Source organism: Callospermophilus lateralis, chromosome 18 (genome assembly GCF_048772815.1).
Source record: "Callospermophilus lateralis isolate mCalLat2 chromosome 18, mCalLat2.hap1, whole genome shotgun sequence".
Lineage (NCBI taxonomy): Eukaryota > Metazoa > Chordata > Mammalia > Rodentia > Sciuridae > Callospermophilus > Callospermophilus lateralis.
The window spans coordinates 63,514,206-63,538,949 of record NC_135322.1 but is presented as its reverse complement, the minus strand read 5'-3'; the positions used below and the strand labels follow the sequence as shown (position 1 = coordinate 63,538,949).

Here is a 24,744-nt window from a genome sequence, read left to right as displayed (position 1 = left end):
GGGAGGTGCCAGGGCACTGGCGCACGGTGTGGCCCAGGGTGCGCGGGTTCTCCAGGGGTCAGGTCCATGGCTTGGCGCAGCCTCTTGAGGAGCCTGCATGGGGGGGCCACCCAGAAACAGGTCCCCAGGTCCCTACTCGACCTGGGAACCCCCAGAATCCCTGCCCCAGCAGATGCCCGGGGGGCATCCGGGGTCTCCCAAGCTCACACCCAGGCCTCCAGCGAGAAATCTGGGGAGCTGTGCTCTCACGTTCCTCCGCCGGGGGTGGAGGGGCAGAGACGCCCAGGGGGTGGGGGTGCCCGGCCTTCTGCAGACCCATCGTCCTCAAACTGAGGGGGTGCCCACCCCTGAATTCGGGGCAGCAGGTGCCAGGGAGGTGGGTGGTGCTGGGGTGGGTGCAACCTCCCCCGGGCCCTGGCATAGGTCTGTCAGCCCAGGGAAACCAAGTCCGGGTTGGCCTGCTGGTGGGGGTCGGGAGGGGCCCTCACTGCTCCACGGAGGGCAGGCGGTGCCAGTGTCTGCGAGTTACAGGGCAGCACAGACTGACCAGGGATGGCCCCAGCAGTCAGACACTGTCCTGCCCTGGTGACCATTAGCCAGCCGAGTGGCCCAAGCTGGGGCACCAGCTCCCTGAGGGACATAGGGGCAGCAGGTGGAAGGACTGGCCATCCAGGAGTGGCTGGGTCCTCTCGTGTCCAGGGACATGAGGAGCCCACGGCCAGCCTCTGAAGCCAGAAGGATGGCCAGGGTCCTGCAGGGTCTCAGTGCTCTGAGAAGCTGGGGTGCCTCTGCTCTGCCCCCTGGGAACAGAGCAGGATGCACCAAGTCGGGGTGGGGGCACTCCCCCCAGGACCCAAGCTGCCAAGAACGCAGTCTCTGGCCACCAAAGGGTGGCCACAGTCATTGATCTCCCGCGCTCCAGACGACAGCAGGGGCAGAGGCAGTGCCCTCCATAGAAGTGAGGACGGGCACAGGTGACAAGAAAGGACGGTCCCCGGGGGGAGAAGACAGCAGTTAGGAGTGGCCAGCATGGCCAGCCTGAGGCGGCAGGGCCTGAGGGACTCAGGGAGGCCCCCGGGAACAGGGCTGGGAAGCCCACCCACCCAGGAGGGTGCCTGGGCCAACAGAGGCCCGAGGTCCGGAGCCAGGGCACAGCCCAGCCCCTGCGGCCACACCCCATCTCCAGCCCGGCCACCAGGTGACCCGTCTGCCCTGTGTGCTTCACGAACACGCAGATGGCGTGGCGAGGCCGGGGGCTTCACCTTGGGGTAAGAAATCAACCCTGGCAAACAGCGAACTCACCGCATGGGTTTCCACTTCCCGACACCAGCCCATCTGCCAGCAATCGGGGCTCCGCGGCGCCACCCCCTGTATTTCCCCGTCCGCTGCTTTATTTATTTTTTCCATTTCCCGCAGCCAAGCCCTCGAGACACCACTGAGACGGGCTTCCTCAGGTCAGAGCGTCCCGGCGGTGACAGCCCGTCCCTCCCGCCCCAGGCCCAGGCCACTGGGTTCTCCTCCCGCAGGCTTCTCACTGGCCACACAGGACACTCTCACACCCCAGGGCAGGGTGTGTGCCCCGGGAGGAGGGAGCACGGGCCGGGTCCCTCGACGGTGCCACAGAGCAGGGGTCTGAGCCTGGCAGCTGGGGACGCCCCCGGCCCCTGCCCACGCTGCTCACTGGAAGCACTCACCATGCCGCTGGCCGCTGGGCCTCCCACCCCTCACTCATCCGGGTGGGGCGCCTGAGGCCTGGGGACGTGGGTGAGTGGAAGGGGCCCGGGGGCGCAGGTGTGCGGCCGGGCTGGGTGCGTTCCATATGGGACGTCGAGGGGGCGGCCTCCAGAGCAGCTGCACTCTGCCCACGCGGCCTGGCAGCGGGACAGCTGGTGTGGCCCGGCTCCCAGGAGGGCGGGAATCCATCCCGGGAGCCTGGAAGAGCACACGCAGCAGGGCCAAGGGAGGGTGCTCTGGGGACAGCCTGGGCGCCCAGGCGGGCGAGGGGGGGGCAGGGGCGGGCAGGACCCCTCCTCCCTCGGATGCACCAGGACGCACACCTGTTTGGGGGACAGGAAGGACCCCTGAGCGCAGGCAGTGCCAATGTGACCAGCTGGACCAGCCTCTGTGCTCACAGTGATGTTCCCCCAACTGCCTCAGAAGAGGGTCACTGCCCATGCGGCCAGTCATGTGAGGCCATGCTGGGCAGGGACCCTGGTCCAGTCTGACCCATGTCCTTGGAAAAAGGGAAGCTCTGGCACAGCCAGCCACGCGGGAAGAAATGGAGCCAGTGAGGTGTCCGCCAGCCAGTCGAGAGGCCAGCCTGGACAGCTCCTTCGCTGGAGGACCCCCGGCCTCCAGGACGTCGAAGGCACGTGCATTCCTGCTGCTGAAGCCCGAGCCCAGCTGGCCAGCCCCTCCTTGAATATCTGACTTGAAACCAGTCACCAACCTGGCAGGCCTCGGCGCCCCCTCACTGCTGCAGTGACCCGAGAACCCACTAGTGATAGTCAACAGCCACCTACTGCTTACCCTTTGGGCGCCCCTCCCACTACGGCGCAGGCTCCTCTGCTCCCACTGAACAAGCCAAGGAATTCGGCCCAGAGAGGTGCAGTCACTTGACAAGGTCACACACAGCCAGCAGCGGGGGCAGCAGGGCACACAGGCGCTCTGGCTCGGGGTCCACGCTCCCGCACAGTCCCACACTGCACCCCTCAGCACAGTGAGGTCCACCTGGGCCAGAAACCTGCCCAGGGCACAGCCTGCCTGCATCCAGGGAGGGCGTGGGCGGTACCATCGTGTCAGCTTTAAAGGAAAAAATGGAGCCCTGGGAGGGGAGAGCCTTGCCCAGGGCCCTAAGGCCAGCAGTAGCATCAGAAGGTTCTAGACTTGGGCTGAGTCAGGGCAACAAGTGGCCAGAGGGAAGCACCTGGGCAGAAAGACTCCCCTAGGACCAGCCGCCCGGGGACAGTCCTGGAGAAGCTGCCCATTGCCCTCGGCGGCTCCAGCAGCCCTGCAGCTCCAACCTCCAGACACTTCAAAGACGCCACGTGGGCTGCCACACAGGAGGCCACCAGAAAGGGCCAGGAGAGGAGGGTTACTGCAGGAACTGGGTGGGCCCAGTGGCCAGAGGCCCAGGCAGCAGGGAGCCCCCGTCAGGCCTCTGGGAGACCAACAGGAGGACCTCAGGGCCCCAGGACACCACCAAGGCTCCGCAGGCCATGCACGCCAACCAGCCCTGTCCACCTGCTCCCGGCAGGAGTGCGGGCAGGCGCCAAAGCCGAGTGGTGGCCTCTCCTTCCTTCACCTTTACAGCTTGTCCCCAGCCTCTCCCCACCAGCCCAGGCGGCCCAGCCTACACCCGACACAGCCTGGACACATGAAGGTCTTCCAGGGACCGGCCAGCCATCCAGGGTGGATCTGACCAGGGGACACCCAGACTGTCCAGACCCCACTACTGACCCACATTCAGGCCAGGGGCTGGCAGGCAGGAGGTCCCAGGAGCCTGCGAGGTGGCCACACTCCAGCCCAACAGAGGCCTCCGCCACGCTCTGCTGACACCACCGGCACCAATGTCCCCGGCCAGAGGGAGCCGAGGTGAGACGGGAGGGTAAAATCTGATGTGACAGAATCTCACTGCTCAGCCCAGCGACGGCTTTAAATATTAAAAAGGCTCAGAACGGGGGCGGGGCGGGGAGCGGTACCAAGCACAGCCTTGGCCAGCTTGTGCCGACCGCGCTGCCATCTGAGAAGGCGCGCCGGGAGGGAACAGGCTGCGGAGACGGCTCCGCGCCCTGCCTACTGCCGCCCAGGCGTGCCAGAGCCCGTCCACCCCCAAGCTCACCGCGGCAGGCAGCACACCCCCACCGACGGCTCAAACCCGAGAGTGCGAAGAGTGCCTGAGAGGACACAGCATGGCCAGGGCGTGGGGCGGGCACGGGGCTTCCTCTTTGCAGGGGAGGGTGGTGGCCAGCTCCAGCCCCCAGCCCACCTCCCACAGGCAAGCCCGGCCGGCCAGTCCTCAGCTGGAGGCCCGTGGGGACCCTGCCCGCCCAGGAGAGGCGCAGGCCCACCTGCCAGCACCTGGGGAGGCGGGGGGCAGAGCGGGTCTCCAGGCGCAGGGCAAACACACAAGCGCCTGCACAAAGACCCGGGCCAACCGGGGCTCTGCAGCTGGTGAGCCTGTCCCTGTCCCCATGAGTGCCCTTAGGATTTCATGACAAGAATGAAACTGATCAGACAGCCTCCAGCTCCGTAATTAGGGCCAATTGAAGGAGACAAAGGAATCTGTGGAGAGCGCGGTGGGGAGCGTGCCGCGCGCTGGCTTTGAACGGCTTCCACTCTCGGGACCATCGCCGACATAAAGGACGGGCGCGGCCAGGAGGGCGCAGACGGCCCCTCTGCCAACCGCCTCGGCTGGGTCAGGCCTGGGTGCTGTGGCCCCAGAGCCGGAGGCCCAGTGGGCTCCCCGCGTGTCTTGCTGGTGGTGGTGAAGACAAAGGCAGACCGAGGGGCCTCTCTGCCCCCCACCTGGGGCGGTGGGAGGCCGGGGCCTCGGGCTTGTGGGGAGCATCGTGGGTGTGCAGCTGTCCACAGTGAGACCACTGCCTGCATGTGCACGCAGGTGGCGGCTGCATCATGACCGCGCGTGTGGGGTGAACACGTGGGAGCGTCTGCAGGAGCCGGCGCCTAGGGCTGCATGCTGGCCTCCAAGGAGCTGGCCGTCCAGCTGCTGGCTGGCTTTCCTCTCCAGAGTTCTGACCTCACCCTCCCTGCCTGGGCCCAGGCCTGGGCACCATCAGCTACCATCAGAGAAAGGGGGGCCGAGGGCGCTCGCTGACCAAGGACTGCCCTGTCCAGGAGTGAGCCTGGACTGGGTCGGGACACTGGACCAGCCCATCTGCTGCCCTCTGGGATCTGTAGGCAGGTGCTGCTTGAGGCCGGGGCACGGCTCTCTGGGGTCGATGGCTGGCAGACGTGCTCAAGCACGCGTGTGTAGCCCGTTCCTCCTGCCCACGGTGATCCTCAGACGTCACAGCAAATTATTAAAACTCACTTATATTTAATCTGCCTTCTGGAATTAATTGAATTTTTACGCTCAGCAAATGCCACAGTTTGCACTGCCTCCCAATCGCTGGCTTGGAACAGCTAAATGACAAGGTGGCCAAGCAGCCACAGGCTGCGCAGGGCCCGGGTGCAAAGGCCCCGGGGGTGCAGGGAGGTGTGGGCAGGAGGAGCGGGTTGCCCCGGGGCCTGAGCTTGGAGAGGCTGGCTCTGTCTGCCAGAGGCCAGAGCTTGGGCACCCGGCAGGGGCAGCAGGGGGCCTAGGGCAGCTGCCAGGCAAGTTGCCAGCCTTGGCCAGGGGGCCTTCCAGGTGCTGCAGGGATCTGGGACACTGTGTCCTCTCTCAGGGACAAGGCCCTGGCCAGCCCGAGGCCCAAGGAAGCCCTCGTGTGCTCCACAGGACCCACAGGGTCACGCTGAGCACTGGCAGTCCCCCTGGTGGAGACAATCCTCGGGGTGGGGCACCTCAGGTGGGAGGGGCACTGTTGGAGCGCATGGGTGTCCCCGGCCCTGCGTGGCTCCGACCAGCACCCTGGATGGTGCAGAGATTCTGAGGAGAGTCCAGCCTTCACCCCAAGGACAGCCCCACCCCTAAACCGGTGGAACGTCCACTGGGGGTAGGGGCTTTGCAAGATGCAGACCCCAGCCAGGTACAGCAGGGCATGCTTATGACCCCTGCTATTAGGGAGGCTGAGGCAGGAGGACCCCAAGTTCAAGGCCAGCCTGGGCAACCTAGTGAGACCCCATCTCAAAATACAGTAACCAAGGGCTGGGGTGTAGCTCAGTGGAAGAGTGCCCAGGTTCATTCCCAGGCCACAAAAAGAAAAAAGCCAACCTCAGGACCCCCGGGCTCCGCCAGGCCCTCGCGGGGATCTGCTGGGGAGCATTTCCTTACATGCCCCAGAGATTCCGAGGCAGCCAGCTGGGCTGAGCCTGGTGGGACCCCATCTGTCCCTGCTGCAGGGGCGCACTCTGCCGGCCCATCCACCCTGAGCCCCGAGGTGCCGCTGGACACCTGCATTAGTCCCTGGAGTCAAGCATGGAGGTGAGGCCTGGCCCTCTGGATGACCAGGCCACCGGCCACACCGTCTCATGAACGCACACTCCCGCCACACCCTCGGACCTGAGTTCCATGAAGAGGGAGTCCGCGGGACCTGGCTCCCCAGGGTCCTGCACACAGGGCACATGCCTCTCTGCAGGACAGGGGGGCTGGCACCCTCTAGCTCTCCAAATCCCAGTCCCCAAGACCCGCTTGCACCTCTCCCACCAAGACTTCCAGAAGAGTGGGGGTCCTCCCCAGGGCCTGCTGCCCCTCCCTGCAGACAAGGCCAGGCTCCTGGACACCGTCCCTCACAGCCCTGGCTCCTCCCCCCAGGTTCGCTGAGCACTCTGGACCCCAGCGGCCGCCAGCCATGCAGGACTGCCAGCCATTCCTGCCAGGGGCGCCCACAGAGCCCCCTGTGCTCCAACACGGCCTAGAGGACCAGAAAACACGCAGGGCCGCGAGGTGACTGCGCTCTCGCCTGCCGTGACCAAGCACAGGAGGCCCCTGCCAGGTCTGGGCCTGGAAGTCCAGGGCCGAGGTGGGCATGGCAGGTTTCTGGTGGGCTCTCCCCTGACCCGCAGGCTGGTGCCCTCTGGTGCTGTGCTCAGCTGGCAGGGAGGCCAGAAGCATGCGGGGGCCTCTCCTTATCAGGCTGCTGACCATCACGTCAGGGCCTCCTCAGCCTTAACCTCCCCTTGGAGTCTCCGTCTCCACGTGAGCCACGCTGGCTGGGAGGGCCTCAACTCAGGGGTCCAGGAAGTAGGAGCATTCAGGCCACAACAGGGATTCCTGGGGTACATCCACCACTGCCAGCCCCACACGAGACCCAGCCTCGGCCAGCAAGCCAAGGGCAGGGGCAGAGGAGGCTGGAGAGACAGACTGCCAGGAAGCAGCCACAGTCGACCAGCAGACAGGGAACACTGCCCTGGGTCCGGTGCACTGGGGCTGCCTGCTTCCTGCACTTGCCACCTGCTCCCTAAGGGCTCCAGTGCTTCCTCTTTAACCCTGAGTTCACCCTTCCCGGCTCGCACCCTCAATTTCGCCACCACGAGACCTGACTACCACACGGCCCAGAGCCCAGCAGACTCTGCTGCTTGCCCCACAGCCTACAGAACCCCAGAATATCCAGGGTGGACGCGTAGAGCCAGAGAGCAGTCAGTTGGGTCCCGGATCAGAGCCACACTCCAGCCCCGGGGCTGCTGCACCTGCCATTGCATCAGATCCCCGCTACCTGAGCTGGGCAGGACTTTAACGGGCCTTCCCTGGCCTCTCCCGAGGGTCTCCCAGGTGGCCCTCGGGTGCACCTTGCTGCCTGCCTATTATCCGCCTCCCCAGCCACAGCGTCGGTCTAGGTGCTCAGGGACTTTGGTCTGATCCCCAGTGCCCGCCTGGCATGGGCACATGCTGAGGACCGTGTGGTGGCTCCACAAGGTGAGCCCCAGGAGCGGAGGCGCAGGGGGCCCAGGCTGGACGGCCTTCAGTGCCAGCTGACCCCAGGCCCTGCAGGTTCACGACGGCCCCAGTGGGTCTCCAGTGTCCCTGGATCCCCAGGACACACCTCTGCCCCAACCCTGGTCCAGCTCCGCAGCCTTGGCTGCCCAGCATCAGGGTGGACGGGTCACATACGTGAAGATGGAACTGCTCTGTGGACACGGACAGCACACAGCGCCCTCGGCAAGGTGGCTACAGAGGGACTCCAAGGGCACAAGGCACCACTGTTGGCCACCAGCCCCAGAGTGGGCCCCAGCAGAGCTTCCAAGGGCCCCGTCCCAGACTTGGCAGACGATGTGCTCCCCCCCGGGGGGGCCCCAGGATGACACCAGGGGATCCCCCATGTCCGCCACCAAGGTGGGCCTAAGGTCGCCCCCTGCTGGCTCGTCCTGCAGGGAGGCGTGGCCTGGAGGGAGGACTGGCCAACTCTGTCCTGGAGGAGCTCAGCGTCCACACCCAGGAAACGGAGGCTGCACGCGCCACAGACAGCACCACGCGGTGAGCAGGCCTGAGGAGGGGGAGGCGCTTGCAGAGGCCAGAGTGAGTGGAGCTCTTGGGCTAGGCCCCGGGGGGCAAGGGCAGGCGGGCAGAGCTGGGCACAGCAGCTGCCCCGGAGAGCGCTGGCCAGTGCCCCGCGGGCTGCAGCTTCAGGAGACGCCCCTACTTCCCTGCTGGGACCTGGTTGGCCCCAGGGAGGCAGCGAGGCCTGGTGCTCTTCAGGCCTCTACAAACAAAAGCTCCGGCCTACCTGTCGCTCCCGGCCAAGGGCACGGCCAAGGGGAGCGGGAGAAGCCCTCGGGCCTCGGCTGTCCACCAGCACAGTGGACGAGGCCCTGCAGCGAGGGTCCCTACCAGCGCAGACCTCCTCCTGTCACCTGCAGAGCAGAGGTGCCCGCGGCAGGCGTGACCACCTGGCGATGGCGTTCTCTGTCCCTCGGGCCATGAAAGCAGCCACTGTGCGGAGTGAGCAGCCGTGTGGCCCCATATTCCCAGGTGACAGGGACTGGTCTGGGCCACTGGCCCTTCCTGTGGATAGGCCCTGCCCATCTTCAGCCTGCTGGGCGCCAGCCAGGGAGAGGCTGGGAGGAGGCAGCCTTATCAGAGGGATCATGGGCCTCCAGGCCTCCTGAGGACAAAGGCTGCGGCTTCCCCCAGCTGGTTGACAGCTAAGCAGCTCAGAGAGGGGCAGGAGCTTGCTGGAGGCACTCAGCTGACTGCCCTCAGGTCTGCCCAGGGAAGGGCAGAGGGCAGCCCAGCCAGGCTGCTGGGAAAGGCCCCCAGCTGGGGAACAGCAGAGCCTGGGAGGGGGCTTATGTGCCCTGCTGGGGTGGGGTGACCCCCTTCCCTCTAAAACTCCCAGGCCAAGGCAGGAAGGGGCACTGGGTCCGACCTAAGGCACGTGGTGGGCCCCAGTGGGCCACCTGCAGCAGGGGTCGCTCAGCTCCCCCCTTGGCAGCACAGGGGCACGAGGGGGTTACAAGAGCCCCCCAGGCAGGAGACTCTCCTCAGCTCAGCTGTGTCTGGCCGCCTGGAGGGTCCCGGCTGTGGAACTGGGGGGGGCGGGGGCAGGCCCATCCCAGAGGGTCTGTGCCCTGCACCTGGCGCGGTCTGTGCCCTGCACCTGGCGGGGTCCGCTGAACCAGCAGATAAGAACGGAGGGACCTCGATGCACCCGCCTCCGAGGGTCCCCACCAGCCCCTCCCTGAGGCACTGGGCGAGGGGCAGGCTGGCACCTCTGCTTTCTGGGACGCCAACTACCAGGACCTCGCCCATCACCCACCACGCAAAGGACCTCAGAGCAGAGGTGGCTGGAGCCAGCCATCTCACCCCAGGACCCAGCTTCCTCTCTGGGACCATCAAGCAGTGACAGCCCGTGGCCAGCCTGTGGTCAGGGAAGGGTCTGCCTGCTGGTCCTTCAATCAGGTGGTGTGGCACCATGGGGACAGCTGGCCAAGATGGCCACTGACCCTGAGGGTCCCTGCATGTGTCCCTCAGGTCCTACAGACACAAGCAAGACGGACACTGGGGATTCCCAGGGGACCCACGGCTTCTGCTGTGAAGGCATCAAACTAACCCCAGGACCCGGAGGTTCTCAGTCCCTCCCCGGGCACACCAGGGCCAGGACCTCAGGGAAGCCTTCCAAGGCCCAGACAGGCCCTTACTCACAGAGGGCCTCAAGTCCGCTGAGGACGGGTGCAGGGCAGTCCCCTCAAGGAACAGAGGACCCAGACTGCCACACCTGCTGGGGCCTCAGACCCGGCGGCACCCACCACCTCCATCCCAGGTCCTCCTTACGGAGACCACCTCTCCCCTCGGGGATTCCGCGGACCCGTGGGCCTCCAGATTCCAGCTTCATGAGGGATCGCTGCCCTCCAGATGCGCCTCTCTAGAACCCAAGCGCCTGAGAAGGGCACACCATAAAAACAAGCCGCACTGTCCACTGGCTCTTGACCAACAACCTCGGCTGCAGGGCTGAACGCCCAATTCGTGCTGCTGCCCACAGAGAGGGCAGACAAGGCAGGGCGCCGCTCTCCCCTGCCGGCCCCTGCAGGGCTCTGACCTGGTACAGGGTCAGCTGGGCCCTGGGACCAGAAGCCTCTCCCAGGTGGAGTTTCCCACGGTGGCCGCCTGCGGGACGGCACTGCTGGGGACGGCTGTCAGACACACTGAACACCAGGACGGGAGAGAACCCACACAGACGAGGCAGCCACCAAATGCCAAAATATAATGAAAATTCAAACAGCTAAAACAAATATAACCATAAAAGACTGGAATCCGAGAAAAGCGATCTCTACAATTAAGCAGTTTTCTGCTATATAGTGATAATCACCTAATTATACTATTAATGACAGTTCAACCTGCTCGGAAATAAAAGGACATTCTTCCATAACAGGGTGCCAGCTGTTAGTTACAGATGTCAAACATCTTTAAAGCGTTATTATTAAGGGGGAGAACAAAAAAAACCCTATAAAATGAATGCGTCCGTGCCCCGCCCCCCGTGCAAAAAAATCCGCAATTAGCCAAGTGTGTTTGCAGTGCCCACGTGAAAAAATAAAATAAAATGCAAGAGCCCGAGGAGGAGACTGGAGGGGGGGGGAGGCGGCTGCCCCACCCCCCAGCCCTCGGGCAGGCGTCTGTCCGTCTGCACAGCGCAAGGAGGGTCCCTGTGTATTTTAACGGCATCTTTAATTCCTTCCAAGAAATAATCTCCGGAACCAGGATGTTTATGCCGGTGACAGATCTCCCGTGATTCCGCCAGAACTCCCGGCACACACAGGCCCTCCAGGGCGGCGGGAGGCGGTCAGCCGCAGCCGGAGCTGGAGGGCCTGCGGTGGCGGGGTGGCTGCGCCCGCCCTGCCCAGGACATATGCTCGGGTTACCCCCGCCGGTATTTCTTCAACTGTGTGCGCCTCTGACATCATGTAGCGCCAAGGTGTAATAAATACCCGGCTCTGCCTCCTGACAATGGGCAGCCACATTTAATTAACTGGAGCGTAAAGAGCTGGGGCCGGAGGGGCAGGAGCCAGCTCAGGAGCGGGATTAACCTTCTAAGCCCGCCACGGGCAGGGCGGCAGGGCCGGCCAAGGCTGGGTCAGGAGGGTGTGAAGACAAGCTGCTGAGCCCAGGAGGGGTGTTCCCTGCCTGGGGCAGAGCAGAGGGAGGTGACAGGGTCTCGGCTGCCCTGGCGTCTGTCTGCAGGGGCCTGACAGAGGGCTGAGTCTCTGGCAGAGCTGGGCGGCCGCTGCTGGGCCCCCGAGGACGTCTGCTGCGTTCTAAACCTGCTCCTCTCGGATCAGGGCCCAGGAGTCCAGGGAGGAAATGGGCCTTAGTGTCCCTCCCACAGGTCACTGGAGGCCTCCCTACCCCCGGCCTTGTTAAGCAGAGCAGAGGGCAGCCCGATGGTGCTGGACCTCCGCAGACCTGCAGGGCTAAACCTCGGGCGGTGGGAACAGCAGGGGCCTTGAGGGCTGGACGGTGGCCTGGAGTCCTGTCCAGTGGGGAAGAGGCCTCCTCTCTCCACCTGAACTGCTGGAGACCCAGGACGCATCCCTTTCCCTCTCTGGGCTTCTGCTGAACCATGGCTGTGGGGTTTGCCCACTGCAGGGCCGAGGGCAGGCACCCTATCCAGCTTCCATGGCCACAGCCGGCCTTCAATAGCTTCCTCTCCCACAGAGCGTGGGGCCAAGCCGGCGCTGCACCAGCTGGACGCCCTCCAACACAAGCTCAGCCCAGGGGCCGCCTGTCAGGACCAGCGGGAACCAGCATGGCGCGTCCTGGGGGGTGGGCCCCTCTGCAGCCCCTCCCCAGGGGCTGCCCTACAGATGTCCGGCATCGGCCTTCTCTGGAGATTCCCACAAGCACGATGGTGCCCCGTCTTCCCGGCCAACCCTGTTTTCTATGGAACTCAGCTTTGGAGAAATTTCTCTTGAATTCTCAGGAAGTTCCCCAGAAACACACAGACAACGCGGTCACGCCAAGTCCAGCTGGGCAGCTGGGGGCACTTCCCACGCAGCCCAGCAAGAGCTGGTGCCTGCTGGCCGCCCGCTGGCCACCTGCTTGGGACCCGCCTGCTGCACTAGCCCAGGCTGCTATTAATAGCAGCGATGAAAGTCAGGCTTGGCTCCTGGGTCCACAGAAAACACGTTAGGTGACCAGGGAAGAGCAGGTGCCCGACACGGCTCCGTCCCACAGCTGGGAAAACAGAGGTCAGGAGCACCAGGATGACACTGCGGTGACACGGGCAGGTGACGCCCCAGGCACACTGGGAGAAGGCCCCTGGGCAGGCCTGTTCAGAGCCAGGAGGGAGGAGCCCCAGGCCACCAGCCTGGGACCCTGAGATGAGCTCAGACCTCTGCAGAACCCGACCAGCCCCACTGACCGGACAGGCCAGGATGGCGGGTCCTCAGGAGGCAGGTCCGCTGCCTGGGGCTGGGCTGGATCACTCCTGGGGACAAGGTTCTGGAACCAGGTGATGTGAATCCACTGAACCGTGCACTGGGAGGGACGTCTCCATAGGAAAACTGTGTTTCAAATGCTTACAACAGAGACTGGGAGACGTGAAAGGACCCACGGTCAGGACCCTGGCCAGGCTGGGCAGCACCCTTCACCCAGGCCAGGCTCTCTCCCCTGCATCCTGTGTAGTTCTGTGCCAGGATCCTGGGAAGTGGGGGTCAGGATGCTGGCTCCACGTCTTCCAGGCTGTGTAACCTTGGGTAAGCCAGTTAACCTCTCTGTGCCATTTCATCCTGGACAGAGGCTGGCATGACACTACCTGCCTGACGGCCCACCCCTGGCATTTCAGGTCCCCTAGGAGCAGACTCCCCACACCCAGGAGACGCCCTCCTCTCCCCAGGCCCAGGCCCCACTGGCCAGCCTCCTGGAGTGCCCGGCCTCCCTCCGGCCAGCGCCACCCTCCAGGAACAAGCAGGGCCCACGCCCCGTCCTGAGGGCCCTGAGGACTCCCGGCTCCCTTCTGGTGACATCTCCAGCACCTGAGGACGCCCATGGGGGCGGGACGCGGGGCTGGGAGCCTGGGGACTCAGGGAGGAGGGCTAGGTCCCCGAGCAGCCTCCCGGCTCTGCGTCCCCAGGAAAGCCACCTCCCGGCTCTGCGAGAGGGAATGGCCCCCAGAGAGGGGCGGGACAGGGGACACCAGGCCTCCATTCTCTGGGGCCCGCCTGGTCCACAGACCAAGGACACCTGCCCTCACGGAGGCCACTTGGAGGCTCCGGCCACCACCACCCAACTCGTGGACGGCACCGCCACCAGGCGCCAAGCCCCAACGTGTCCCCTCACTGCGCCCAGCACTGCCCGCCACTCACACGGACACCGGCTGGCCTGACACCAGATGGCTCTGGCCTGGGCTCTTGTCACCTTGGACCTGTCCCTCTGCTCTGTCCCTCCCGAGCTCAATGTCAACAAGCAGGTCCAATCCCCATGGCAGGGCCCCTGTGGCCCAGGCCCGCAAAGCGCCCCGAGGAGAGCCAGTGACCGCCCCAGACCCAGGCTGCCAGCCCTTGCACCTGCCCTGTAGTCGAGGCCAGCACCGTCCAGTGGGACCTTCTGTCCTGCGCTGTCCAATGAGGTAGCCCCCCAGCCCAAGGGCACTGAGCCCTCGATGGGGCCAGGGCGGGGCAGGGGTTCGCCTTGGGGTTGATTCTAGTTAGTCTCTGCTCCAGTGGTCAGCAGTCTCACATGGCCAGGTATCGGGCGGCCGGGCCCAGCCCTGGCTCCGTGCCCCGGGCGCTGGGAGATGCGGCCGACGCCTCGGCTGGAGAGACAGTCCCCTGTGCTCCCTGGAGAGGCAGAACCTGCCCTCCCACTGCCAGGGCCCTTGAGTGACAACACAGTGTGACACCCCAGGGGGACCCTGGTCACGAGTCCCCTTCTGAAGCTCAGGCTCTTCAGCATCTGCTTCAAGCCCCACCCCGGCAGGAAGTCCTCCCGGCCCCTCCAGCAACCTGAGTCACATGCGCCCAGCACCGCGACTCCTGTCAGGTGGCCGGCTCCAGGCCAGGAGGGACCTCCGACTCACTTTCCAACTCCCCCAGTCCTGGGCCTGACACCCAGCAGGTGCCCAGGGACTGCCTGGGCAGTGGCCCTGAGAGGCCACGTCTCCGCCAACCTGCTCCAGGGCAGAGCTGGCCGCGGGCTGTTGGCGTCCTCACCTCCCGCCCAGCTCACCCCACCGGTCTGACCCGCTGGCCGCCTCTCTCCACGCCCCAGCACCTGCCAGGTGACAGAGCCCTGAGTCAGGCACCAAAATCAGGATGAGCAGCCAGGTAGGGGAGTCACTGGCCTCAAGACGCCAAACACACCTCGCGTCCTCCAGACCCTCTGAGGCCAGACCTGGGCCCAGGCCCTGCCACAGGAGCCTGCAGTTCTCAGAGCCGCCCGCGGGCCGCTGGCCGGACTGCAGACCCAGGGAGCGGGGCAGAACAGGTCACGAGCAAGGGCTCACCTCTCTCCTGCTCGGACGCCACGGATCCCCAACACCAAGGCCCCCGAGGGCCAGCACTGGCCAACAGCCACAGCCCCGGGGGACTGTCCCCAGCCTTGGCCTGTGTGCCCAGGACTCAGGTGGGCGACTTGATCCCACCTGGCCGTGGGCTGCTGTTCTGGAGAGGAGGGGCTGCTCAGCCTGGGGACCCCGGGGGCTGCGGCTGCGCCTTGCCTCAGACTCCGGAAGCTGCCAGAAGCCTGGCTTTTCTCTGCCTCCCCCGCCAGCCTCCACCCTCTGGGCTAGGGCAGGAAGTGGCCTCTGCTCATGCAGCGGCTGTCTCCAGGGACTGCTGTCAAACGGGCCTGTCCAGGCCGAGGGCAGATGCCAGGCTCTTGGAGACCAGCCCCCAGGCGTCCCCAGAGCGTCCCCAGCGCAGAGTGAAGTCACCAGTTCTGAGACGCAGGGTAAGCACATGGAGACGGCATCCCAGCAAAGGCCCCTGTGCTGGCACTGGGGGGCGGACCCCGCCCTGCACCCGGGTCTGTGCCCACAACCGCGGGCGGCCGTACCACACAGGAGCCAGGAGCACGGCGCACCCTGGGGACCCGGGTGCCAATCCGCCCAGAAACGCGGCCCTCCCCCTTTGCACGCGCGTCAACGAGGCGGTCAAGCCCCTGCCCAGCGCCCACCGTGAACACGCGTGCGCCTCACCACAGAGCACCAGGCAGACGCCCTCAGGACAGGTGCCAATCTAGTCGGGAGCCTGGGTGCCGCTGTGGCACCGTGCGGGGGGGTGGTCCGCACAGCGCGGGGCGGCCGGAGTCAGTGGGCACTCCCGGGGCCTGGCCTCCCTGCTCAGCTGGGTAGCACCCTGGGTCACCAGCTGGAGGCCCCGCCCCCGGAGACCACCTCAGTGGCACCAGCCCTGGCCACGTTCCACACTCCGTGTCCAGCCGCCCGGGGAACCCTCGTCCCGGCGGGCAGGAGGCCTGACAGGAGCGGAGGGGGAGCCTGAGCTTCTGGCGCTATAGGCGCAGCTTGGGCGCCAAGGGCCGGCGGCGGACCTGGGGGTGTCTGACCTCTGCCCAGTCCGGCCCAGCTTGGGCCCTGGTCTGGCAGAAGAGGCCTGAGTCACGGGCCCCACCTACAGACCCAGAGACAGGGCGCAGGGAGCTTTCCCAAGCGGCGCCTGCCCCGGGCCGGTGCATCTGGGTCACGAGTTTGTCCAGCCCCATCCGCCCGCCAGCCCGCCCGGGCTGAAGTCATCAATGAATATTCATGAGCCTATCCGGTTCCACACTTTCGTTTCTGGCCCAAATTAATAATTTACCAGGAGGTTCATAAAAATCAGACATGGCTCATTAGCAGCTCCCCAAAAGGCACCTGGCCTTCCCACTGACACTGGGGTCTTCCTAAGAGCCACACCCTGCAACCCGGGACTCTGGCCGTGTTTGCGCTGAACCCACTACCCAGAGGCCTGCTCCAGCCCCTGGCACAGCCACTGGACACCCCGCAGGTGACCTGGCAGAGGACAGAGCTGCGCCCTCCCAGGGCCAGGCCACCCAACCTGAAAGGCCAACCAGGGAGCGCGGGCGCGGGCGGCTGACGTGCAGCTGGCTGGGTCTCCAAGAGGAAGCCCGTCTCTCCCATCCCACACGCGCTTCTGGAACGTTCCCACCCCCATCGAGGGGCAGACTCCCTGCCAGCCGACTGGGTGGCTTGTCCTTCTCTTGGAACCAACAGAAAGTGGTTTGGATGGCGCAGTGTGACCTCCAAGGGTCTCCTCCACCCTGGGTCACGGGAGGCCTCCCACGGAGCCCAGCCCAGCGGAGGTCGGGGCCCACAGGCACAAATCGAGACCACCCCCCAGGCTCCGCAGCAAGCCCCCAGCGTCCAGCCTCGAGGGCTCGGCCTGGCACAGGGGCAGAGGCCAGCCGCGGGCTCCCACAGGACGCCTGACCCCCAGCTCCAGGAGTACAACAAAGCCGTGACTTCACGCACACATGCCCGAGAGTCTCCCTCCCAGGTCCCCAGAGCCCACCTGACAGCCCCCCGCCCGCCCCCCGTTCTTGTGACCTGCCCACCCCTGGACTGGTTCCCGGGCCTAGAGACAGCAGGGCTGAAACTTCCCCTGGGGACATGGGGACATGAGGTGGGTGGTGACACCTGCCCCTGGACAACTGCACCCCTGTCAGGTCCCCAGGGCCAGCAGGAAGCGGGCGAGCCCCGGGCGGCCCCTCGCAGCGGCTCATTAGGACCCGCACTGCCTCCCCCTCCCCTTCCTTCATGTCCCCTGCCTGCCCCCTTTCTCTTGTCAGATAATCACGGAAACCAGCAACCGGTTGACACAGTTACCAAGACAACAGGAGTAGGGCCCGCGGAGGTCTGAGAGCTAATCCTAAATGAATCACAGGACAAGAGTGACAAGGGTGGCCGTGGTGGACGGCTCACAGCAGGCCTGGCCGAGACGAGGCGCTGCCTGCCTGGCGCTGCCACTTGCTGGTGAGACAGACGCGGAGGGGAACATGACACCTCCCCACGAGCCTCGGCACGGGGTTCACCCGCGTGGCTTTGCCGTCTTGGAGCAGCGGGGGCCAGGGCGACCCACCAGTGACCTCCCTCCTTGGCTTAGAGTGGCCACCCTGTGACCAGGGTGCTGGGCACGGGCTGGCGGGACCTCAGAGTCCAAGCTCCTGAGCAGCCCCCGTCCCATGGGGCCACCGCACGCCCTGGGAGGGGCCCTCTCCTGACACCAGCGTGGACCCCAAGACATGGGCAGCAAAGCCGCAGCTGGGAGACATTACCCCAAACGGTCATGTGCTGTCAGTCTAGAGCGCTCATCCTGCTTCCTGCCCATTAACTCACCAGTGCTCGTCACAGTTCCAGGACGGGGCACGCCTACTGACCCCATCTAATAGACAGGGAGACACGGGGCCCAGAGAGGGTGAGAAACTGCCCAGAACCACGCAGCCAGGCAGAAGCAGAGGCAGGAGGGAATCCCGGGCTCTGGCCCAAGGTCTAGGCTCAGGTCGTGTTGCAGCGAGGGAAAGCTTGCTGACCTTGATCCAGCCAGGCTCACCAGAGACCCTGCAAGGTCACCCCATGAAACCAACAGGGGGACCTAGCTCTCAGCAGCCGTCCACCTCCATACCACCAGGGAGGGCAGCCCCAGGGCCCCGGGTCCTTCCTGCAGCTTCCCTCACCCTCTCCCTGGCCTTAGGGCTGGACGACCCAGCCCCCACATCCGCTCTCAAAACGCCAGGTGTCTGGAGCCAGGCTCAGTCTGAGAGGTGAGGGCCAGACAGCCTCACCCGCGGGGGCGTCAGAAGCCCCAGAGAGCAGAGCTTGTGAACGCTGGGACTGCCGCCCACCCCGTTTCTGCCCTGGCGGGTCTTGGGGGACCCGAGACGGCTCCCCCAGCAGCTCCCATTGGGGCTGACGCTGCTGACCCACAGCCATCTTTGAGAACCACAGAGGCACCGGCCTCTGCTCAGCCTCCAGTCTCCAGAGGCAGGCCCAGGGCCACCAGCCGAGACCAGCACTCGTGTGCTCTCTCAAAGCCAGTAGCAGGTCCACACCAGACCTCACGTCCACAGTGTAGCCAGTCCCAGGGGCTACCTGTCCCCTCACCTGAGCTATGGCAGGTGCCTCCAGGCAGGCTGGACTCAGCCCAGCAGCTAGACTGGCCCTCCGGAGTCCCGGCTCATCACCCGCCCTGCTCCCTGCCTCCCCATAGCACACCTCACTACCCCCACAGCTCCCACCCTTCTGGCCATGTGGACATCCCTGGGACCTCAGGGCCTTTGCATACGCCTGGGCAGTTCTCCTTGGATCTTGCCAGGGCTAACACTCCCCTTTTTTTCTGGCTTCCGCCCACACGCTGGCTCCCAACATGTCCTTCCATTTCTTTCCCGGGCTTGCACATGGGACAGTTGGTGACGGCAGTCCTTAAGGCTTCTCAGCTGCGCCTCCAGGCACCTGGGCTGGGCCTGGCACACAGAAACATGGGTTGACCAAGAGGATGCACCCACCCCTAACACTCGGTCCCCGGGCATGGGCTGGAATGTCTACGACCCCCGACCTACCTCCCACCTTGTCACTGTGCCTCCTGAAAACTCTCCCCTAGAGCTGCCTACTCCCTGCCCTTCCTGCTTCCAGATGCCACTCCCCTGGGGCCTGGGCGCTGCACGCTGCCTTGCCCAGCCCCGGGGGCTTGCTTCCCACCAGAAACTGCACTTGGCCATCTGGCCACCCCACTCTGAAGCAGGGACTGGGCCTGGCCCCGGGTGCACCGGGCATGGGGCAGAGGGGGTGGGACCCTGGCCACAGTAACTGGGTGGCACAGCCTCTCAAGGCTGGCCCTCTGCAGGCCCTGGACTTCTGGAAGGGGCTCTGTGGTCTCCACACCCTGAGAAAGTCCCTGTGGCTCTCCAAAGGATGCACAGGCTTCAGAGCCAGCGCCAGCTGTGGGCAGGGGCTGGCCTGGCCACCAGCCCCAGCAGGGAGCACGGTCCCCAGGGTGGAAAGGCCTCCTCCTCCCTGCCCGCCCCCGAAGCCACGTCCTGGCCGCCTGTGCACATCACAGAGCTCTGCCCCTGCTGCTCAGCTGCCTGCTGCACTGGCCACCCGGGCTACCCAGGCCCACGGCCAGCACAGGACAGGCAGCACCCAGCTCCGCAGGCCTGAGGACGGCATTCTGAGTCTGCTCCCTTCATCCTGCCTACTGTCCAGCCTCCTCCCGCCCAGCCTCACCCCAGCTCCAAGCCTCCAAGGACCCCATCCAGGGCCACCTCTTCCTTGAGCCGGCCTGGCTTTCCTCTGCCAGGTGCTGGAATCTCCCATCCTGCTCCCGTCTGCTGCTGAGGGGCTGGGGACAAGGCACAGGCCCTAGCTGCTCCTCTTGGGGACACAGGCAGGGCCAGGCTCCGTGGGCCTGCGGGAACGATGCTCCCAGCGGCAGCTTGCTCTGTCCTGAGCGCTAAACTAGGTCAGACGCAGGCTCTGCGGGCACACGGTGACGGGCAGGCAGGTCTGACGGGCAGGCCTGCACGCGCCCAGCCGGGCTGGCTGTCAGGAGGGGGCCCCAAGAGACTCTCAGGCCCAGAGAAGGGGAGCGGCTGACTGCTGACCCCTGGGGCTCCTCCCAAGTCCAATGCTCCATGACTTCCCGACCCTGCAGGCCATTAAGCAAGTGGCCAAATGCCCACTGGGCGGCGGTCCAGGCCTGGTCAGAGGGCGCTTCCTGTCTCACGGCAGGCGGGGCTGGGAGGGAGACCCGGAGGCGCTGAGGCTGCAGGGCAAGGCATCCGGCGGTGGGCTGCGCTGTAGGCAGGCCGGCCTGGCTAGCTGGACCCCTGCCGCCCACACCAGCCCCCAGCCCCCAGCCCCCAGCCAGGCTCCACCTGGGGCCCCAGAGAGCGTGCTGCCTGGCATGGGGCAGGGGCAGAAAACACCCCCCAAGACTTTTCAGAGAATTCTCACTGACGTGTCTCCCTTTTACCCCGAGCTTCCATGGCTCTAAACATGCCACACTTAGTAATTTTACGAGCAAACCCAGCTATACATCACACAGTTTTATGTTCCTAAATTAACAAAAGGACTTTAAATCTATATGGAGCTCTTAAAAAAAAAAAAAGGAGAAGAACACCATGTTCTATTTTTACTCCTCACCCCCCAGTTCCCTCCTAACACATGCCCCTGTGCCTCCCCAGCTCTGCTGATCCCTGGCCAGGCCATCACGGACTCAGAGCCCCAAGTATGGACGAGGACGGCTCTGGAGGATCCCCTACGAGCAGTTCCACTGACCCTCTTCAAAAGGCTTCCAGGGGGCTTATGAAGCCTCAAGTCCTTTTCTGTGGAGTAGGAGGATGTGTCCGAGCAGGGGAACAGGCCAGGTGCACCAACCCCATCTCACGGCCACCCAGGGAGGACCTCAGGGCAGCTTCTCCAACCTGTTTCCCTTGCTGCACCGCCAGGGTAGACCAGATGACTCAACGGAACCTGACACCACCAGGGCTGCTCCACTGTCACATCTGGGGGGACAGACAGGTGACGGACGCGGAGCCCTGGGTGTGGAGGAGAAACCACCCCCAGACACCTTGTCCCCTGGCCAGCTGTATCTGGGAGCCATGTGGTCTGGCCAGCTGCCGCCCAACCGCCACTTCTCCTGCAGGAAGGACTGTGTCCCTGCCCCACCTGCAGGGCCAGACCAGGACCAGAGGACCGTTTGCTCCAAGGGCACAGAGAAGCTGGAGATAAGAAGCAGGAGTTGCTTCCTGTGGGGCCATCAGATCCCCTGGGGGCGGGGAGGGAGGCAGAGCAAGAGCTTAATGAGAACCAAATTGAGCAGGGGACCCCCCCCCAGGCCCCTCTGAGAAGGGCCAGGCTGCAGCTGGGACAAAAGGGCCCCCAGCCCTCCCCATTTCTCAGGGGTATCAAGATTAATTGGTGGCTGCTGGAAAGTGCTAGTTGGAGTCAGAATCCCCGGCCCGAGCTGTAAATAAGCAGCCTTCCCAATCGCGCAGCCCCCCACGCCCCGGGCTTGCTCATGACCAGCCAGGTCCCCGCCACCAACCAGGAGCAGGGCATAGGCTGGTGACCCAGGGAACCACCCTGCTTCCTGAGCTGCTGGCCTCCCCCGGCCCCAGACACTGCCCCCAGCCCAGGTGGGCCTGTCAGAGCCCACACCCAGCCCCGCACTGGGACTTTCTGAAGTCCAGAGGGCGGGTGGACACAGCTGGTGGCTCCCTATGGGCCACCGCCTCACTTTTCCAAGGGCCGCGGCCCTGGGCAGGGAAGGCCCGTTTCTGACATGTCCACCCAAGGCTGTTCTTAGGTGGGACCAGGCCAGGCCCAGCCAGCTCCTGAGGACTCGGTGTGGCCTCGGTGGGCCTCCAGGGAGGTCCAGGGCACACCAGCAGTCAGTGGTACAGCGGGGACTCCGAGGGCAGCTGCAGAGGAGAGCTCGCCAGCCCTCTCTGGGCCTCAGTTTCCTCACCAGGCCTGGAGTGTCCTTCCTGGGAGTGGACAGGGACCCTAAGGGAGGCTGGGGTCACCCAGAGTTCACCGTGGGTGGGTCAGCTGACAGCCAGCAGTCTCTCCCTCCAGGAACCAGATAAGGGGCCAGGGGGGCGCCTCCGCCCTGCTGGCCGCCTCCTCCCTTACACGTTCAACAAATATTTATTAAGCAAGGACTCTGGAGCCTGCCGGCCGGCCTGGGGTCAGCACCCCGCTGCACCGCTGACTGCTGGTGTGACCTGGACCTCTTGTGCCTCAGTTTCCTTGGCGGTCAGGGAGGACCAGAGCAGCCTGACCACCCAGAGGTGTTCTGAGGAGCAGCCGCCCGGTGTGAGGAGTGGCAGGACCTCTTCCTTCTCTTTATTATTATTTAGTTTTTATGACTGTGATCATGGGCCTGGCACAAAGCCCAGAACGAGGGAGACACACAGACCCCACCCGTGTGGAGCCCAGTCTGGGGGCTCAGGAAGGGGAGCCGGGGTGCACGTGCCTCCAGAAGGGCCTGCCTGCTCACCCCGCAGGGCAGGCCTCTGTGCCTGGCACTCCTGACCCGGCCCCCCCCTCCCCCGGCCAGCAAGGAGCACAAGAGGCAAGACACTGGGGAGCAGGGGAGGCCCAGTCCAGGACTCCGTCACCAAGGAGCTGGGGACTCTCTGCAATCATTTTGCCCCAGGCCCGACCCCAGTGCCTGGAGGACTCAGTCCCTTTCCCTTGTCCAGAAGGCGGGCCAACCTTCTCTGCGAAGGACGAGCTGTCCTTTAGGCCAGGCCACCTTAGGTCTCCGCTGCCACCACTCTGCTTTGCCACCACAGTGTGGAAGCTGCTGCGGAGAATGGACCGAGAGGAGTGGGCGTGGCTGGGTGCCAATAAAACTTTATTTACCCTGGCAGGACAGCACCCATCAGCACCAACCCCAGGAGACCCAATCGAGGGTCCCATTTTACCAATGGGAAAGCCAAGTCTTTAAGGGGAGCGGGTCACCTGCCCCGGCAGCAGCATGAAGGGCAGAGCTGGACTCCAGACCCACCTGGACTCATGTTCTCGCTTGATGCCAAGTGGCTGCCCCGGGGACGGCTGCAGGGGCAGGTTCTGGCCTCTGGTGGCTACAAATACCTCAATGGGATTTGGCTTCAGGGTCAGAACTCAGGGCCCAGAGGCTCCAGAGCAGCTGGGATCCTGCTCTGGATGGGGGCTCTGCCCCTCACCTCAGGCCACAGGCTGCCCATCACACCCAGACCCCGCTTCCCTACCCAGCACAGCAGGTCCCTTCTAAGCAGGAGAACTGCTGAACCCTCTGGGCCTCACACTGCTCATCTGTGAAATGGGCAGATGCCGGCCCCTGCCCAGGAGGGAGTGGGACCGACAGGGGGGTCCCCAACACCAGTGCAGCGCAAGGGACGAAGCCACTGCTGTTGCCCCACCACCACACACTCCAGGATGTGACTGTAACCCTACATTCCTTCCCACTTAAACCCCCACCCTGAATAGGACGCTGACACCATGGGCTGTCACCCAGGCAGGGCCACTCAAAACCACTAACCTCAGTCAGGGGACCTTCACCCACAGGCTGGTGCCATGCCCCCAGCCTCCCAGGGCTCGGGCTGAGTGGGGTGGGGGCTTTGCCCTGCAGCCTGGCCGCTGTGGCTGCATCCCAGCCAGGGCTGGTTTTTCCTTGGTTGCTTTGAACCTCTAGTCTGAATCCCCCTTCTTTCCAAAGCTCCCAGTGTAAACAGAAAATCGGTCACCTGATGCATATGTATGCGCCTGCAGCCGCCGGTGGCAGGTGAAGTGGGTGTAGATTACAAACACCTGCGCCTCCAAGCGCCCTGTACCTAGGAGACTCATCCCTGCCACAAGGCTGCCCTGAGGTCTCAACGCTGGAGATAAACAGCCAAGGGCTCTCCCTGGTCACACCCAGGGAGGCCAAGGTACAGGCAGGCACAGCAGGGGCATACTGCTGCATCCAGGGCCCAGGGTGAAGCCCACCGCCCGGCCCTCAGCTCTCACCCGCCACACAGATGCTGTGGGGGGTGGCGTCTCAGGTTCCGAGGGCTCGGTCCTTGTGCAGAACACAGCCCTTTAGGAAGTTGGGGATTCCCATTCTAATTTTGGCTGGAGCTGTTAAGGGAAGTGTGGAGAGAGGGGAAAAGCCACATTTGAGGTTGCTGATTTGCATCTCAGGCTGTGGAGGGGGAAAAGAGACCAAGAATGAAATGGAGACCCTGAGAAACCCTATGAAAATGGTGCAGACACCGGCAGGAGACACAGACCTGGCGGGTCCCTGGCAAGGGCTGTAAACTCCAGCAGCCACAGACCCAGGAGAGCAGTGCAGAGGGCCTGCAGCCCTTCCTCCTCAGCCATTTTCTGTCGGCTGGGATCTCCCGTGACCCTTCACCCTGCTGCTAACTCGGTGACCATGTTTTCCCTGGTTCCGGGCGGCCAGGGCTGGCTCCACAGGACCTGGGTGCTGCCCAGGCCCTTCCTGCCCCCGCACCTCCTTGCAGGGGGCTGGGGTGAGCCGGGCAAAAGTGACAGGAGCCTCTAATACAAGGGAAAGACACAAAACCCAACCCCCTGCCACGTGCGCATTTCCCCAGCAAAACAATTCAGAAATAAACCTGCAGGGCAGCCACCCTGCAGAACGAGAAAGGCCAGGAACTTCCTCTCCTCCCTCTGCACCCCATGGGCACCCCAACTACACAGAACTGTGCGACAAAGCTCAAAGGAAGGGAGGAAAATAAAAACAGCTCATTCCTAGAACAAGCGGCCACACGCACAGCCTTCACGACCTTCGGTCACGTGGCCCCACCTGGGGCGCCTGGGATCACTCCCGACCCCAGGGGCCCAGGGGCACTGGAGGAGAGGACGGGGGCAGGGTTCGGCTCCCACCTCCCTCCCAGGGGCCCTTGGCTCGCGCCCTTGAACTACACGCAAGTATTCTTAAGGTCTCGAGGTCCAAACAAGGCAAACTCAGGAGGGGCTCCCCAGACCTGCCGCGGCCGCCCCCTCGCCTCCCCTCCGGGCTGAAAGCGCGACTGGCCCGAAACAGAAAGTTACAGGGCGGCTGCTGTCAGCGCAGGAAGGTGGAGGAAACAGGAAGCGGTGCCCTCCCGAGCTCCGGTCCCCTCCTCCGGCCTCGGAAGAACAAAACCTTCCAGGGAATCCCGGCAGGAGGGGGCGAGGGCGG

General features: G+C 64.7%; 1 protein-coding gene across 9 annotated transcripts in view; it reads right to left on the bottom strand.

Moving 5' to 3' along the window:
• Gse1 (Gse1 coiled-coil protein) overlaps positions 1-24,744 on the bottom strand; it is a 204,452-nt gene that overhangs the window by 61,402 nt on the left and 118,306 nt on the right. The window contains exon 1 of one of the 9 annotated variants that reach the window (XM_076839255.2): positions 19,293-19,475. The exons of the other annotated variants lie outside the window; for them this stretch is intronic. Within the exon in view, the coding sequence (XP_076695370.1) occupies positions 19,293-19,320 (28 nt within the window). The 5' untranslated portion in view covers positions 19,321-19,475. Of the gene's footprint in view, positions 1-19,292; positions 19,476-24,744 lie in introns of those variants that run through there. 9 annotated transcript variants of the gene reach the window in all.